Genomic DNA, 17,801 nt, shown 5'->3' with positions numbered 1-17,801 from the left:
ATCTTGGGTTTTAGGCTCTCGAAGGAAGTGTTTTCGAGCGAATACTGATTTCATAAATCCCCCTCCACCAAGCCTGACCTCTTCTTCCACTGAACCTGTCCCTAATCCACCAATGACTCATTGTCCTAATGTCTACTCCTCAGATGTCTTCACCGAGTCTACTTGCCTCAGCTGGTCTAGTTCACTTCCCAACCTCCCTCCCCACTGTCTCTTGCCAGAATTCTTCACCCAAATTGACTCCCGAACATTATTTTGACCTCCCTTGCACTACTTGTCCCACTTTGCTTGACCAGCAACTCCCAAGTTTTCTCCTTGCATCTCTTTTCACATTTAAGAGCACCAGCTATTATTCTGCATTATTTTAAATTCAGTATCTTACCTGTGCCATTTGAGAGACTTTCACAAGTATGTTTGAACACAGAGAATTTTCAAACAACTTAAGCAGTAGTTTTCTTAGCCAACCTAGATTTGATGTTTCTATGTATTTCCACAAAACACTTAAAGAGTTTTCACATTTTGATTCCTTAGCTATAACATTATGTTCTTCTCTGTGGAAGGAGGTTCAGTTACACGGAAGCAAAGCCATCATAATCAGTGGAGTTGTACCACTACAACCAAGCATTTATAGTTGCATGGGCAACTGAACTGTGCTTCCATCTTGCGCAGTGAATGAGAAAAGGGTCATGCAGAAAGTATATAAACACTTTATTAAGGAAGCCCAGAAAACAGCAAATTTGAATTCTTCTAACTTGAGTGCTTGACTTTTGCAACCTAAATAATGTTCTTCTGATTATTTTGGGTATGTAATTTTAGGTGTTTTTATTGAATGTAGAAAACCAAATTCCATTAGATAGTACAATAAGCAGCTCCCATACCATGTAACAGCAGGGTTTGACTCCTAAACATTCAACACTGCAGTACATACTTGTATCAATTGAACTGTAAGACTTCATTAGCTGGCAGCTCAGAAGGGTTTTATCCCCAAGTGAGGGGAAGTGGTCATTAATGGCACATGTGGTGGAGAGGGGAAGGAGTACCAGCGCCCCATGCCTAATACTTAAGGCCCACCCTACCAAATTCACAGCCATGTAAAACACGTCAGACTGTGAAATCTGGTACCCTTCCATGAAATCTAGCCATGTGTGTGCTTTCCTCCCATACCAGTCGCGTCCAATGGAAATTGAAAGATCGCCACACTTGTGGTTATCTTTCTATATTCACCACAGGACTCCCTTCCACCCAAACAAATGTCTCCCCCCCACCAGAGCCAGGCTCCTCCCAATCCACCCCCTCTAAATAAATGTCCTCCCCCAGAGGCAAGAAACCCTACAGTCACCCTGTTCTAAACTAGTTCTGGCTGCTGGAGAGGGAGCCACCAAGGCCAGAGGACAAACTGGGGCTGCCACCAGGGCCGGAGGAGCAGCCGGGGCTGCTGTCAGGGCCAGAGATGCAATTTGCTTCTCCCATTAGGGTGGGGCACATGCGTGAGCAGGCAGCAGTTGTGTGTGGCTCTAGAAGCCTCATTTAAAGGCTCCAAGAGCCGCATGCGGCTCAAGAGCCAGAATCCCCATACTGCAGTATCCCATTTGCCTTGTGGCGAACAGTAACCTACTAGACACCACAGCCCTATACTATACAGATTTCAGGAGGAGTGAGTGATCAGCATTTTTTAAATTTAGGGTCCTGACCCAACAAACGGAGGTGCAGGAGAATCACAAAGCTATTTTAGGAGAGTCATGGTATTGCCACTCTTACTTCTGCACTGCCCTCAGAGCTAGGCAGCTGTAGAGCAGTGTTTGTAAAGCTGGCTGGGTGTCCAGTTATGAAGGCAGCACTCCAGCAGCAGCGGTGCAGAAGTAAGAGTGCTGACACCATACCCACACATTGCCCTTGCTTCTGCTTTCAGAGCTGGGTGGCCAGAGAGCCAAAGGTTAAGGGCCCAGCTCCACAGGCAGCAGCATAGAAGTAAGGATGGCATGGTATTGCCACCCTTACTCCTATGCTGCTGCAGGTAGTAGCTCTGCTTTCACAGCTGGATTCCTGTCCAGCACCCATGATTTTCCAGCTGTCCTGTTCTGAATACAATGCTGTTGCCATCAGCTGTGCTGGAGTAAGGATAGCACTACTACAATCCCCTTACAACAACCTTGCAACCCCCATCCAACACCGTGAAATTTCAGATTTAAATATATGAAATTATAAAATTTACCATTTTTTAAAATTCTGTGACCATGAAATTGACCAAAATGGACTATGAATTTGGTACAGCCCTGCCAATACTATAGCTGCTCAGTCAAATCCCAGATAGTCTTAGTGAATTATAGGCTCAGCTCTGAGAAAACTGCTATTCAGTTATTCTGCCAGAATTTTTCTGTGCATTTCAAGCGAGAGAAGGAAAATAATGATTTTCAACAATTTATCAACTCAGTCAAACCCGAATAAAATTTCACAGAACAAGTGGACAGCATATCTTCAGCCCACCAGGCTTTGTCCCTGCCATGTTTCACAGAACTGCTCAAACAGTGGAGGTGTTCAAGCATCTAAGAAGAAGTCACACGCGTCTTTAAAATGGAAAGTGTTAGGAAGTCTACATTTGGGGTTGCTTCTTTACAGATAATCTACTGAATATTAAAACGTACAGAAATTCAGTTCCTGAAGGCATCTCTAACAATACTTTCAGCACATTCAGTTGTACAGAACAAATCCTTTTAATTCTGAAGACATCACATAATGACACTACAAATCAGTGAGCACAAAAGTTTGGGACTTTTCCACATAAACTACAATACAATTTAATACTGTTAAAGTACAGCGCTATGAATCAATCCAAGGTTTGCTTGACAATACTCTTAAGCCCTGATCCTACACCACTGCAGTCACTGGAAATCCTTCCATTTACTCCAGTGGGCAAAGGACCAGGCCCTTGATCACCTGAACACAACTTCTTATTGGAAACAAGAGCATTGTGGAGCTGAAATGGCATTTCTGAGAGCATGCACATTACTGAAAAATGTTTAAAAAGGCAGGTTCAGACAATCTTCTATGTACACAAAAGTCCATCCGTCGCAGACAGGCAACTGTAACCTCATATGCATGAGCTTGCTGTAGGTTTTGGTAGTGTCCTGCACACTTCTAATAATTAAAAAATAAACATAAAAAATAGTTGCCACAATGGTTTTACATCACTCCAATCTGCAACTGGACGCAAATCTCTTCTTGATACTTCCAATATATGTTCTTTTCACTGTTGTTTTTCAAATGCAAAAACCAAGTAAATACCTATGAAAGAAGAGAGAGTTTTTAAAACGTGCACTAATTCCTCCTGTCGAAAGATTTCTAACATAAAAAGACAGACATTTCCCTTTCCTCTAGAACTGTTGCAGAACAAATTATATTAAAAGAAACTACATCATTGGCTACCCCAATGCTTACTATTTCTTATTATGGGAAGTTTATAAAATAACTTCTAATATTGCATCTGCAACTTTTTGCATGCAAGAAGTCCGAAAACATTCCATGTGTCTTTCTATTTAAGAGGCGAGATTGGATTTCTTCTTAAAGGATGGCCCCAAATTTAAAGATACAAAATATGAATCTAAAATTAATTGCAAAGTACAGCCTGAACCTCTCTAGTCCTGCAGCGTCAGGGACCCCACTGGTACTTCGGAGTTGGAGTAACCCCAAGGAAAAAATGGTGCAGCAGGACCATGAGTGTTGCAGGATCAGAGAGCTAAGCCAGTGGCTGGGAGCAGAGCCTGGAGCCTAGCAGCAGAGCAGCCAACATTGACCATCCCTGGTCTGGCACAGACCCTGGTTCTGGACCAGTCAGGTCCTGAGGGAGTGAGGTAATAAGTATTTCAAATGCAATTAGTAACATTAACTGCTTAATGCAGCATTAATTAAAGTTAAATATTCATATTTCATTACCAGTGTGCTTAACCCGCCAGCCTTACCTCTTTGCACTTTTATACATCAGAGACTCTTCAAATTCATGACCACAGTTTCTTAGACTGATATGTACACATAAGGTAATACTAAACTGAAAGATCTCTTTAGATATAATGGGGCAGAATTAAGGTTATGCATTCAATGCTGTACAATTAAAAATGAGACTAAAATCAGAAAGGCAAGAAAAGGTTGAAGTTCTCGAATGTTAAAAAAAGATCTGAAAACAGATTGCTGAGTAGGAGACTACAAGCAGCTAACTGGCATTTTCTCAACTCTAAGATGTACATTCAACACAGTCTCGTCTAGAGTGATGCCCCTCAATAGTTAATGGGCATATAATCAAAGAAATCTATATAGAACATTGAAACCTGTAGAGACCCTTATGTTTTATAGCAGCAGAGAGACACTCATTTACTGTGTCAGAAATGCTGCAAGACCAATTTCTGATGAGAAAAGACAGAATCCATTTTGACAGTTATTACGAGCTTCCAGCTGACATCAAATGTATTTGTTTATAAGATGAGTCGTTGCCAAAAGGCTGCTCAATCTATACAGTAAACCTCAATGCCTTTTCCAGCTAAAAACAAAATGCTCTTTAATTTGTAAAAGCTATGACTACATCCTACTCCTTACAGAAACTACTCCTGAAGCTCTCTATAATGGAAAGATAGATTATTTTGGAACCAGTGAACAATTACTTTAAAAAAATGGGAAAACCCACCATTTACGCAATCATAATCATTGTTATAAAGTCATAGGAAATTATGTATTTAAATGTTTGCTATTTTTCCTTTACAAGTAGACATACATTTTTATCTAAAATTAGACAGTCATAAAAAGAGTATCATTTTGGTTTATACAACCAAAGCCCTACAGGTAGTAAAGAAATATTTGCAAACAATTAAGTCATCTGTTTCATATTTTGCAGTAATCCTGAACCAAGACTGAAAACTCATGCGATAAATAAGGCCTCTTCAAACATTATTTTTAAGGAGGCCAACCAGTACTAAGCTCTGAAAGATTTACCTGATATAATAAACCCTCAATTTCATGGACTAATGGGGGGAGGGGTGTCTGCTATTAAGTCCATAACATTCGAAGGTTTACTGCCGAGCCACTCCCACCAGCCTCGCCCAGTCTCCTTCCTCCCTCTCCCCAAAACACCCTCACAACCCTGCCAGTCACCAGAGCCATCACTGTTGGACTCCACCACACATAGCTGTAGGAACCGCTGCTAGAGCTGCCACGCACTCCTCCCACCGGGGTGGGGCACGTACACAAATACCAGTCTGCCCATATACATGTCCCACCCCTGGTGGGAAGAGCATGTGGCAGCTCAGTCAGAGGAAATGACAACTACTCCAGGCTGTGGCAGTATAAGTCTCTTCCCTTCTTTTTTTTTTTTTTTTTGGGGGGGGGGGGGGGGCGGGGGCAAGGAGGGAAGAGGATGATTTCACAGACCCCAGGTAACTTCTGGGGACTAACGTCCGTTGTTCCCAAGGTCCACTAAATTGGGGTCCGTAAAAATCAAGGGCTTACTGTAGCACATAGTTTTTACATAACTTATGGCAGAAAAAAGCAATGAGCTTCTCAGAAGGGAAATATTTCTTTTTCTAGAAACTTCTTCATTGGAAAAAATTTCAGATGATGAAAAAAAAACACATTTTAAAACTTTGTGCTTTAGAAAATTTCAAATGCCCCTTCTCTAAAAATATTAGAACGTATGTAGGAATGTTGTTATACTTCAAAAACCTGCACATCACTGGATTGTATCCAGCACCCTTAGACTTTAGACACAAACATTTTAGGAAAAAATGATTAAGTCGACAGACTACTGCAGGGTTGGGCAATAATTTTTGCAGAGGGGCCACTCCCCCTCAGTTTTGGTACTGTTCATGGGCCAGTTCTGGGCCCCTGGGAAGCGACAAGGCCTGGGACAGAAGGCCTGGGGCTCGGGACAAAGAATGTGAGTGCAAAAGAGAAACACTGGATGTAAGAAACAGACTGAGACAAGATTCAGCATGTTTTGCAGTGTATGTGAGCTGGATAAGTTTCTGAGGGAAGCCACCCTCTGTCTCTTTAAGGGAAATATGTCCTGTTCTGTTGTCTTCCCCCACTCTGCTCTGCACTCCTGAATCACCATCCACGCTTCAGAATGAAGTGGCTCCGCTGTGTGTCTCCCTCTCCCTGATCCCTGCTCTGCGAGATGTGGTACAGGGACAAGGGGGCATCCTGACTTCAGTTCTATCCTCTCCCCCCGACAACCCACCTCCTCTGCACAACTAGAAGGAGAATCCTAGGAGCAGGTCTGCTGGAGATGGAACAAGGTGGGGGGAGGAGCAGCTGATTGGGCCCTTGAGCATGATTTTGCCCACTCCTAGATTACTGAGAAAAGCAAGCATGCAATATCAACAATCCTCAGGAAAATAATTGGGTTTGCCTGGTAATTTTTATTTTGTTCTTTAATTTGCCTCAAAGGATGAGGCTTCTGTTGTATTATTAAATTTTACAGCACAATCAGAAAAAAAAGAAGTCTGCACTAATCTGAGATACAAGGTGGCCAAACACTTAGGACCAAATCCATTACCCTTCAGAGTTTCCATATTATTTTCTCTATGTAAAAATGTTTCTTCCAACCTATGCATTTGTTCCTCAATATTTTGGGCACTGGGAAAGTGTTTCTATTAAATATATTTAAATTGAATCCATTTATATGGCACTAAATATACATTTAAACCACAAATAAAAAGAATCTGATTTTCAAAGCTATTTGAACACACACACACACAGGTGTCTTATTTAGTACTTAACTTTAAGTCACCAAGTTTGAAAGTATCAGTATAATGTTCAACACAGTTATGCTTGTTAGAGACTCTTGGTAAACAATAATATTCAAACTTTGCAAAAAGTACTTACTTGTTGCTTCCCATTCAGATTTACTCAAGGTTCCCTTTAAAAAAATTGAGATAACACATCACAAATGGAGTATACAGCTGATACAGTTTTATAATGTTACACTATCACTGCATTATTCACTATAAAGATCATACCTTTATTAAAACATATCAATAACAGCAAAGAAACAAGTACGTGAAAAATGATCTCAGTCTAAAGCAAAGAATATTGCAACCTATGACTCACATTCTACACGAGATACACTACCCGTTAGTGTGAACAAATAAACATCAAATCTCTTGTGGAAGAGAGCACTGGTCATTCTAAAGTAGTTATTTCCTTCAGAACATAATAGGTTTTCCATTAAATCTAAACACTAATCTGTATAAAATGGTATGTCATTAAATAAATTAGCTAATAAGCTTTGAATTTCTGAATACTTAGGTACATGCTCTATACAGATAAAGAATTCCATTGAATTCAATGGAACTAAAGTTAAGCAGATGCTTAAGTGTTTGCCAGACTAGACCTACATTTCACTGAGCACACTTTGCTTCTCACAAAAATCAATTACTTACTAGAAAAAAAAAAAAAAAAAAAAAACCTTACCAGAGGTAATTTTGCCTTGCCCTCTTTCATAAGCTTTTCTGCATGCTCATAATCATCAGGTTTGTCAGAGACAAGTTTGGAATTATCATTTGGAGGATATGGCTGAAGAACATACATAAGTTAGTGTATGATATCAAGATACTTTTCAAACGATGTGAACCAAAATAAGATGTCTCCTAAATAACAGCAATCTACACAGTAGGTGGAAACAGGCTTGTGCCAGCTGACTTGAGTTTGCAGGTCTCAGGCTAAGAGGCTAGTTAACGGCAGTGTAAATATTTAGGCTTCAGTTAAAACTCAGGATCCATGCCAGACAGTTGCACCACAATTAGAGAGACCCAATGCCTGAGCCCCATAGGCCTGAGTCAGCTGGAACATGCCAGTGAAGAGTTTTCAATTACGCTATAGACATACCATAAAGAAGCCATATAGAGAACTCAATATCTAGTCAATTTGCAGTTATTTCAATGCCTACTATTTGACATCCATGTCTGAAAATTTAGTCTCAAGTCTTTGCTTTCTGAAAAAAAAAATTAAACTCATTCTTTTATAGTCAGGCAGATTTACATGAACTCCTATGTAAATTACTTCAAACGGTGAACAAGAACTGATGAATATTTACTGCAGAGAAGTGACAGATATGTAAATATCTATAGAGCTTATGGTCACATTTACTACTGTAAGACTATCCACTGTTCTGTAATGGGGTAAAAGACTGAAGTGGCTAACAAACTGTTTGCTCGACATACTAGAACTCAAGTCCCATGCAATGTTGAAGTTATAAAAACAACAAATACAATCATAAAAAATGAGACATTAAAGCTATTATTTTAAACAAGTCACCTATTGGATTTTTTAAAAAAAACATATTCAGTACTTGTGAAAGAAAGTCTAGATACTGGAAAGTGAATTTTACTTATTTACAGTTCAGCTGTAGATTAGGCACCAGTACAAAGTTCCTGCGCACTGGCAGAACAATGCATCAGCCCTCTTCTACAGAGAAAGCTTGTAGATCAGGACATGAATTATCCAAAGAAGCCCAATAGGCACACACAGACTGTGGACACTGTCAGGGAAAATTTGGGCACCTCCTAAGTGAGGTAAATCTGAACGCCCCCCTTGTCTGGAGAGCTAAGCCGCTACCACACTCGGTAAATGTAGTGCAAATGGCAATGCCAAAGAAGAGGACTGTAAACTGATAGGCTGCATGTACGCTACAGCTCCCTTTCAAAAGGACGGCTTTCAAAACTTAACATCAAAGACTGCCTTTCGAAATGGCGCATCCACCCAGGCAAACCGGGAGCAAAGGGTCAACCCGCCCTTTCGAACGGCTCCCACTGCAATTTCAAGAGAGAGCATCCACGCGTCTCACGGAACAACAAAAAGTCTTGTGGCACCTTATAGACAAACATATTTTGGAGCATTAGGTTTCATGGGCAAAGGTTTCAAGGTTTCTTTGCCCATGAAAAGACCTGCTTCATCAGATGCACGAGTGGGGGGGTGGTTTCAGAGGTGTATTTAAAGAGTGGGGTTCCAGTAAGGGAGAAGGCCAGAGCTGACAAGGTCTATTCAGCAAGGTGGAAATGGCCCAGTATCAACAGTACTTATCAAAAGAGGAAAACACAAGTCAGATCAGATGGGGGATGTGAGCCTTTGTCAGAGTCTAATGGGGAGATATTAGCACCCAGAGCAGAGAAACTGCCTTTGTAAGCTGCGAGCCACTCCCAGTCTCTGTTTAATCGATGGTTAATGGAGTCAAATTTGCAAATAAATTGCAGCTCAGAGATTTCTCTCTCCATTTCATTTCTGAAATTTTTTTGTTTCAGGAGTGTCACCCTTAAATCTGCCACTGAGTGTCCAGGGAGATTGAAGTGTTCCCCCACAGGCTTCTGTACATTACCTTTCCTGATGTTTGATTTATGTCCATTTATTCTTTTACGGAGAGACTGTCCAGTTTGCAGTGGGGAACTGTACCCCTAACTCACTCAGCAATATTGTCAACACCCACTTGTTTATATAGCACCAGATACTAGATATATACACTCACATGCACACACATATATAAAAAGATGAACACACACAATACAAAGCACAAATGCGTGGAACCTGTTAAAATGTAAAATAAATGTAATTGACAGAGTTGCCTGATAACCTTAATTGCAAAATTAAAGACAATTAACTGTACTCTCAGCAGCAACACATGGGAACTATTTAGCTCCTAGAATGCACATTAACATGAGTTAAGTGCGAATCGATACTGCCACACCCCCTTCCGTCACAAGGCTCCCTGCACCACCACTTCCCCCAGCTGCCCGCTCCCCCAGCCAGGGAAATTCTGGGGATCACCCTAACCCCCCAATTTATGCAAAGGTTGCCCAGGACGCAACCTTCACGTAAATAGAAAGATTACAGTACTGTTAAAGTAGATCAACCTTATCAAGTTGCAAAACATTATTTAAATGAGAAAATGAGTTTTAAAAAAATTAATTTACCTCCAAAGCCTGCATTCGCTTTAACAGCATTTTATTTTCCTCATCCTTAATCTTTTCTTCATAGAACTCCCGAAACGTCTTTTTGTAGACTAGTTTCATGCCATATTGTTTTGCCATTCTGTGAAGATAGTGTGCTTAAGTGATTCACAAAATTACTGTAGAGATTTTTACATATCAACAAAAGCCGAAACCTATCATAGTTGATAATTCTGAATCACGGGTTTATCACACGGTCTGTGTTAGGACTTCAGCCGCTAAGTTTATGTATTTATAGCTTTCATTAGATAGGCTAGATATCTAGATAGTCCACATTGCCATCAAATATCCATTTTCAAGGGGTTATAATGTCAAAAATTCTGCATTCAAACTGTGGTACAAGTATTTCTGACTTGGATACAGCAATTTCTCTTTCCCTGAAACGTGAAAGTGTTGATGAAAATGTAATCTGAATTTAGACAGTCTACTGATTTGTTGCTGCTGCATATTATGTTCCTGCATTAAGATCAGCTACTACGACCCCTTGAATCAATGCAGAGTTCTATCGAATGGGATTCTGCACATGCCCATATTCTCAGAACCTAATAATGGAGCTGAGCCGATATGTATGGGGCCTTTTCCCTATTTAGTTGTTTATTACAGGTTGTACCTCCCTGGTTCAGCACCACCAGGACCTGCCTGGTTTGGGGCTGGTCAATCTGCCAGACCAGGGGAGGTCAAACAGCAGATGACTGAACAGGAATGGGAGAGGCCCTCCGGGGAAGAGACAGGGCAGCTGCAGAGCACTCCTGCTCCCCTAACACAGACCACTGTAGCCACCCTACCTATTCCCCCACACGTTGCCCCATCTCCGGTACTCTCCTTCCCTCTCTGAGCTTGAGCAACAGAGGGGAACCAGGGGAAGAGCTGCTGAGCTTGGAGCCCAACTTTTCCTCGTGAGTGCCCCAGCCCAGGAGCACCAGTAGGCAGGACAGACCAAAGACATTGCTGGAATACGGAAATCCAGACTATAGAGGTTGAACCTATATATTATGATTGTTGATTGATTACTATAATGCCTAGGAGACCTAATTATGGACCAGGACCTCGTGACGCGACACTAGGTACAAAAAGAGTGCATTCCTTAAGATCTTACAAGCAAAGTTTAAAACAAGATACTGTTTCTTTGTATTCGCTATCTATGAAACAAGGTTGGTCATGATGATAGGCACTAGTATTAGCACACAAGCAGCCCAACTGTTGTCTAGTTTGAAGCATCAGTTGGCAAGAGCTTTAAGAAGGGATTTTAAGGCTAATGTAATAACTGCGGGTGTTTACACAGATCTGCTCCAAAGCAGGAAGGTGCTCATTTAAGAAATTAACAAATAGGCAATGAACACTGGCATTCCTGGCCAATCAGCAGGAGTTGACTAGGAGATGACCAAGGCTAGGAAAGTATTCTTTGCAACAGCATTCTCAATGGACATGAGTGGGTCACAATGGCATTTGTCAAGGCTTTAAAAAAAGACCTAGAAAGATCTGAGTCAAAGATAAAACATTAGTTATGCACCTGAGCAGTAAGCAAGATGGTTGTGCTTCTGCTGCTGAGAGTTAAATATTCACAACACAGAGACCAACATTTCATTTCAAACATAAGGATGATAGTCTGGAGGTGGGAGAGAGAGTAGCTGAATTTGCGTTACAGATGAGATAGAATATCCAGAGAAACTGTAGAGAAAGGAGGAGACCAATAATAGATATTTGTGGAACACAGGTGTGGGAGATCAGACAGGGGTAAGGTCTTACTGAAGGAGTAATTAAGAAGGTAGAAACAGTACAAAAAGAAGAGTTTCAGAAGTCAAGGGACAAAAAGAGCATGAACAGTGATACTACAGGCCACCGACAGGTTGGGGATGAGGAATACTGGTTCTGAGCTTTTTGTACAAAATCATCATTAAAACTTGGGCAACGGCTTTGTCAGTGGAGTGCTGGGGCAGATATCAGATTGGAGGGAGCTTGGGATGGGACTGAAGGAGAAAAATGACCATCAGCAACTGTAGAGAACATTTTCAATTCACTTACACCTGAAAAAGAGATGGGGACAGTAGCTGAAGAAGTCAAATAGGGTCAAGAGTGGCATATTTCATTTATTTTGGGTTTAACTGCGAGAGGTTGAAGCATGCTTGGCTTGCAGGATGAGCAGAAAGAGCCAGAAGAGAATGAGAGGGGAAGGAGAAAAGGCTGGGTGTGAGGGAGATGAGGAAATGGGAAGGATTCAGTAAGTAGAGAGGCTAGACGCCAACAATTAGAACTTCTGTGTCTATAAACAAAGGAGAAGGAAGAGAAAAATGTGGGAAAGAAAAACAAGCTAAGGGCACAGGGAAATCACGTATTTTGTCAATTTTTGAAAATTTAGTTTTAGATTTTAAGAAATCTCTTTACTTCCTCCTGTCATACATAAACAAACAACTTTTAATTAAAAAGAAAAATAATTCTGCATATATGTGTAAATTCCCCACACAAAAACACTAGATGAGAGCAAGGTTTTTAGCTAGATGAATGTTTACATATCCCCAAAAACATATTAAAGAGCAGTGTTTCTCAACCATCAGTCTGTGGAAGCCTCCTTTGTCCATGAGGTTTCACTGACACAGTTTAGAAAGATAACACACCAGTCCCTCCCATCAAAAAACAAATACTGTCTGGCAGTATATTAATTCAGAGGAAACTTTAAAAGAAAAAAAGAGTTATGTTTTCTAGCTTCATTATGATTTTAAAAGGCCTGAAAGAGCCAGCCTGGACTACCTCTCATTCTACCATTATGAGACCAATAAGAAGAGTTTGTACGACAGATTATGCCTTTCAGTGACAACTGGGCAACCTACTGCCTGTAACTAGTTGTGCTTTAGTAAGCAATTACAGTAACCCCTTGAGGTACGCAGTACTTTAAATTTTGTGTAAGACGGGGAGGCCTTAGGGGATTGGTTGGGGCCCTAGGAGGGGCAGTGGTGGTTAAGCCTGGAGTGGGTTAGGGCTGCCGGGGGGTGGGAGGGTGCAGTTCACCAGGGGCATACAGGGGCTTGGGGTGGTAGTTGAGCCCAAGCTGCGGGAGTAGCAGGTAGGGGGTTGGACCTGGAGCCCCACATGTGCGCACACCAGGGATTAGGATCCCCAGGTGCACAGTGAAGCCAGAGCCCCACATGCCAGGGGATATGCACTGGGGGGCAGGGGGTAGAGCTTCATACACTTGCAGTGGCTAAAAGCTGGAGTCCCGCATTCGCTGGCAGCTGGGAACCCAGCTGGAGATGGTGGGGGAAGGGGGGGAGAGGTTGATCCAGGCAGAGAGGGGATTGAACAGGGGGTGAACTGGGGTAGGGGGGTGGGTTGAGCTGGCAAGGGGGTTAGAGCCCCTGTACACACCGGTGGTGGCTGACAGCTGGAGCCCTGTGTATGGGGGGCAGTTGGAGCCCCATACAATGTGCTGGAGGCTGGAGCCGCACGCATAGAGGGGTGAGCTGGGAGGGACAGGGGTTGAATGGGGGAGCACCGGGGCGGGGGGCAGGGTTTGGAGCCCCATGCATGCTGAGCTAACCACACAGGGGTTGGTGAGCTGGGACTGCAAGGGGGTTCGGGCATGGGGGCTGGAGAGGACCCCCAGGCATGCAGCTGGAGCCCCCAGCTGGGGAAGTGAGCTGAGGAGTATGGGGGAGGTGTGCTGTGGCCATGGGGGCACGGGAGTTGGAGGATTGAGCCAGTGGGGGGGGTTCAGTGGAGGTGAACTGGCGCAGCTGTCAAGCAGGCAGCTAGGCAGGCTGAGAGCCCAGTGGTTTCACTCTGTACAAAACTCCTGTTAAAGCAAGTTTCATGCAACATGAAGCCACGTAAAGCGAGGGATTACTGTATGAATGGGGGGTCAGCCATTTAAGAGCAGGGTCATGTACTCTGAGACCATACTGTACCTCAATAAACAAACAAGATAACAGAATTCACAGCATTCTTAGATATGTTGACTATAAAGGCCTAATGGTGGTAATTTTTTAAAAATTCTGTCCAACATATGCCACATAAGCAGATGCTCCCTTCAGCAAGATGGTGCCTTTTCAGTGACACTTTCCAGAGTAGAAATGGGCCCAGAAATGTGAAATCCTGGCCCCAGTGACTCAGTGTGACCCTGCGTTCAACAAAGCTAGGATTTTCCCCCAAGTAACGTATTTAAAATGCTAACGGCAGCAGGAAAAATTCTGAAACAAAAACTAAATTGGCAGGGCCTGTTCCAAACATGACAGTGGCACATTAACTAATTTACAAATAGCATAAAATATGAAGTTTTAGCTTATCAAGAATCTGAAATACTAGCTGTTAGCCAGCATGTTAATGTAAGTCTACCACTCTGGATCTGAAAATGTATTTTAGTCCAGAATTTTCACTACACATACTCCAAATCTAAGAGAATACTAATAAAACATTAAGTAATATGTTCTGGTACTACTATAATGTTTGTTAGATGTGTGCTTGTACAATTCCTCAAAATTTGATTACATAAAAACATCAGAAGCAAACTTACTCAATCAGTAAAGGAAAATAAACCAAGAACTCAGGCACATCTACAACTCCTTCCAAGTTAAAATCATACTTGCAGCCAAACAAGGGATACTCCCCTTTCTTCTGAAACTGTACAGTGTACACATCATTCCCAAATGACTCAGTTTCCGAAGCTTCAAGTCGTTTTCTACAAAAAGATATATTAAAAAGTAATAATATACACTATTATTCCCATTTTACAGATAAAGAAACTAAAGAGAGGTGTAGGGACGCTCAAGAGTCCATGCTACCACCCTAATCCTCTGCACCACACTGCCTTGTTTAAAAAATTTAGTCATCCATTAAATTGAAAATAAAAACATGGGAATGAAATAAGTTATTTAAATTTCAAAAATCTGAAGATAATTGATTGTGACGTTCAAAGGGCTCGAGGATTAGACAGCTGTGGAAACCAAACTTTCTATCCCACACAGCCAGTTCAGGGTTAGAAATAAGCAGATACAAGATGTCAGAGGAAACTTGCAGCTACTGCCCACATTGTAATTGTTTTGCTGCCATTTATATCAATCCAGAAGTATCACAGGCTAGGAGCTGTAATAACCAGTGGCATACCACACTACGAAATATGGGGAAGGACGCAATCTGCTCAATTGTATTCAAGTTATTATAAATGTCTCTCTCCTAGCAAGTAAGCAACAAAGGCCCTCAGCTGGAAACAGTCTGTTGTGAAACACATCAAGGGTCATAAAGAATGACTTCTTTAAATCAGATAACATTTCATAAAATTTTAAAAAAACAACAAATGAGAAACACTCACACAAGCTCAAAGCTATTTGGAGTTGTGCCAATAAAATACCCTCCAGGGCACAGATTCCCGCAAGCATTTTTAAGCATCATGTTAGCCTGCTCATATGTCTCAAATGAGTAATGGTAAACAAACTGACAGCTGCATATGTCAAAGCACATATGTGCATCACTGTAACTGTCAGACAGAAGTTCCTGAAATGAATTAAAAAGAGTTATAAGACATATACCAACGGCTGCAACAGCAAATTAGTAGTTTGTCTTAATCTTCCAACAATACATGCCAATCCCAGAATCCAAAAATATTTGAAAGAAAAATTCTTAAGTTGATTTCTCTCTGCCCTCAACAACTTCAGACATTAACAACTGCTTAGTGGAAGGCAAAGAGAGATGGAACAGTTAAGCCCATTTCTCCTTGAAAAATCATGCAGTCTGCATTCCAAAGCCATCAGAGCATATTTATACTACATTTTAAAACTGTAATTTTCCACACTTAAAATATGCAAAGTAACTGGGTCACCAAATTTCTAAAAATTGAAATAACATAGATATTAAGTTGCAACTCTGAATTTAAAAAATAAATTCTAGTATTGTTTATGGGAGTTCATCTGCACATGAATTATTGGTAATTTAATTAACATGAATTTTCAGTTTACAAACTTTGTAGAGATTCGTACATGTTTTATGCTTTTAAAATAAAAAGCATGATAAGCGACTTCAATTTTGAAAGAATAGTTTAGATGCTTTTTAATCTTTGTAACATACCGATTTTTTTTAAACTTAAGTTGTATCATCTAGGGCTTGTCTACACTAGCTCCCTACTTCGAAGGGAGCACGGCAAGTAAGGTGTCAGGAGATTATTAATGAAATGCTGCGCTGCATATGCAGTACTTCATTTAGCTAATTCTCCCCCGCAGCAACTTCAAAGTGCTAAATTCATTGAGGAGTAAAGGGACTTCCAAGTTCCCCAAGCACTTCGAAGCACTGGTGGGTTAGTCGTGGCTAAACATGAGCCGGCACTTCGAAGTTTAACGCTTCGGAGTTGCCGTGAGGGAGGATTAGCCTAATGAAGTGTTGCATATGCAGCAGAGCACTTCATTAATAATCTCCTGACACCTTACTTACCATACTCCCTTAAAAGCAGGGAGCTAGTGTACACAAGCCCCTATAGATAAGTAATTTTTAATCACATGGTTTTATTGCCTGCGCTTGCACACTTAACTCTTTCCACTGACTCAATTAATCTGTGATCTCTAAAATAAGCCCTTGGAATTTGCTAAGCCAAAGAGTGGTCTTTCCAGTCTTGCTATAAGAAATGAAAAGATGTAAAAAGTTGTCAAAATAAGTTTTAAGAATATGAATGATTGAGAATAAAAATGCTATTGTAAACTTCACCTACTGCATTTCAGTAGCATTAAGATTCATTTGAGGCAAGACAACTGAATCAAGTCAGAAGACTTCCATATTCGTTCTAGGGGTGGGACAGAGCATATGTCTATCAAGACAAAGTTTTATAAACTTCCCTATTGGCTATGAAACAACAAAAGTTAGCAAAATGTTGGGAATAATATGATCCCACTAGACAGCGGGAAAATTGAAAGGATAGCTTTGGTAGGTAAAAAGATCGAGTCAGCCTTGCAAGAGTACATTACAAAACAAGTAAAGATAGTTTACTCAGTTAACCCTCTCTTTTATGAAGCTACTTGTTAATTTACATCATTCTAATGATTAATTTAGGAGGGCTTCTGCATAAAGACTCAGTGAAAAGCATGCTGGGCTGTGAAATCTGCAGCGCACTAGCTTGTTGTGTACTAAGTTGCCCAAGCGCACTACAGAATGTGCGTGTGTGGCAGAGCCCTCACAGGCAACTGGTGCACAACAGGCTGATGTAGTGAACAATTAAATCCTAACTGCCACATGCTAGATCAGTATATAGACAAACTTGTAGAGCAAAAATTGAACCTTAATTTGTAATCTTCCCTCCTCAAAACACTCCTGAACTTTTACTCTAATGACTTACAATATTTATTCAAATAAGAATACCAAGAAACAAGTTACAACATGAGTGAATATATAGAAAAGAGCAACTATACCTTGGAGCTATCAGCTGTTATAAATTCTGCATTAAAAATGTATTCATTAGAACGACACCGGGCCTTCATGTCAGCGTATCGCTGTTGGCACTGTTGCATGGAAACTTCTGCAATATCTATAAAAAAAATAAACTGCATAGACAAACTTCTCTTCAGATAGATATGATTAGCATGAGAAGATATTCCATAATATCAGTAAAAGCTGGTTTTCAGAAAATACACTATGATGAAGTTTTATTTACATTTATGTGGATTACAAGGAACTAGGTGCACTAACTTGCTGCACACGCACCTGCTAATGGTGGCACAAAAAACCAAACCAAACACATTTAATTTTTAATCTAGCCCGAACACAATAAAAGACCTAATTAAAAATGTCTAGCCCTTACAGTTGCGGTGGAAACTTTCACAACATGGAAGTACTGAAAGATATAACAATGAT

General features: G+C 41.0%; 1 protein-coding gene across 2 annotated transcripts in view; it reads right to left on the bottom strand.

The window, feature by feature from the left end:
• Positions 1–1,471: 1,471 nt before the first annotated feature.
• RNMT (RNA guanine-7 methyltransferase) overlaps positions 1,472–17,801 on the bottom strand; it is a 28,595-nt gene continuing 12,265 nt past the window's right edge. For both annotated transcript variants that reach the window (XM_074987498.1, XM_074987500.1), the window contains exons 5-11: positions 17,360–17,475; positions 15,280–15,461; positions 14,485–14,649; positions 9,945–10,062; positions 7,453–7,554; positions 6,865–6,898; positions 1,472–3,279 (exon numbers count right to left, since the gene is read on the bottom strand). In XM_074987498.1, coding sequence (XP_074843599.1) covers positions 3,242–3,279; positions 6,865–6,898; positions 7,453–7,554; positions 9,945–10,062; positions 14,485–14,649; positions 15,280–15,461; positions 17,360–17,475 — 755 coding nt within the window. In that variant the 3' untranslated portion in view covers positions 1,472–3,241. The remainder of the gene's footprint in view (positions 3,280–6,864; positions 6,899–7,452; positions 7,555–9,944; positions 10,063–14,484; positions 14,650–15,279; positions 15,462–17,359; positions 17,476–17,801) is intronic.

Source organism: Carettochelys insculpta, chromosome 2 (assembly GCF_033958435.1).
Source record: "Carettochelys insculpta isolate YL-2023 chromosome 2, ASM3395843v1, whole genome shotgun sequence".
In the NCBI taxonomy this organism is placed as follows: domain Eukaryota; kingdom Metazoa; phylum Chordata; order Testudines; family Carettochelyidae; genus Carettochelys; species Carettochelys insculpta.
Note: the sequence above shows the minus strand (reverse complement) of the source record. Positions and strands in the feature narration are given on the sequence as shown.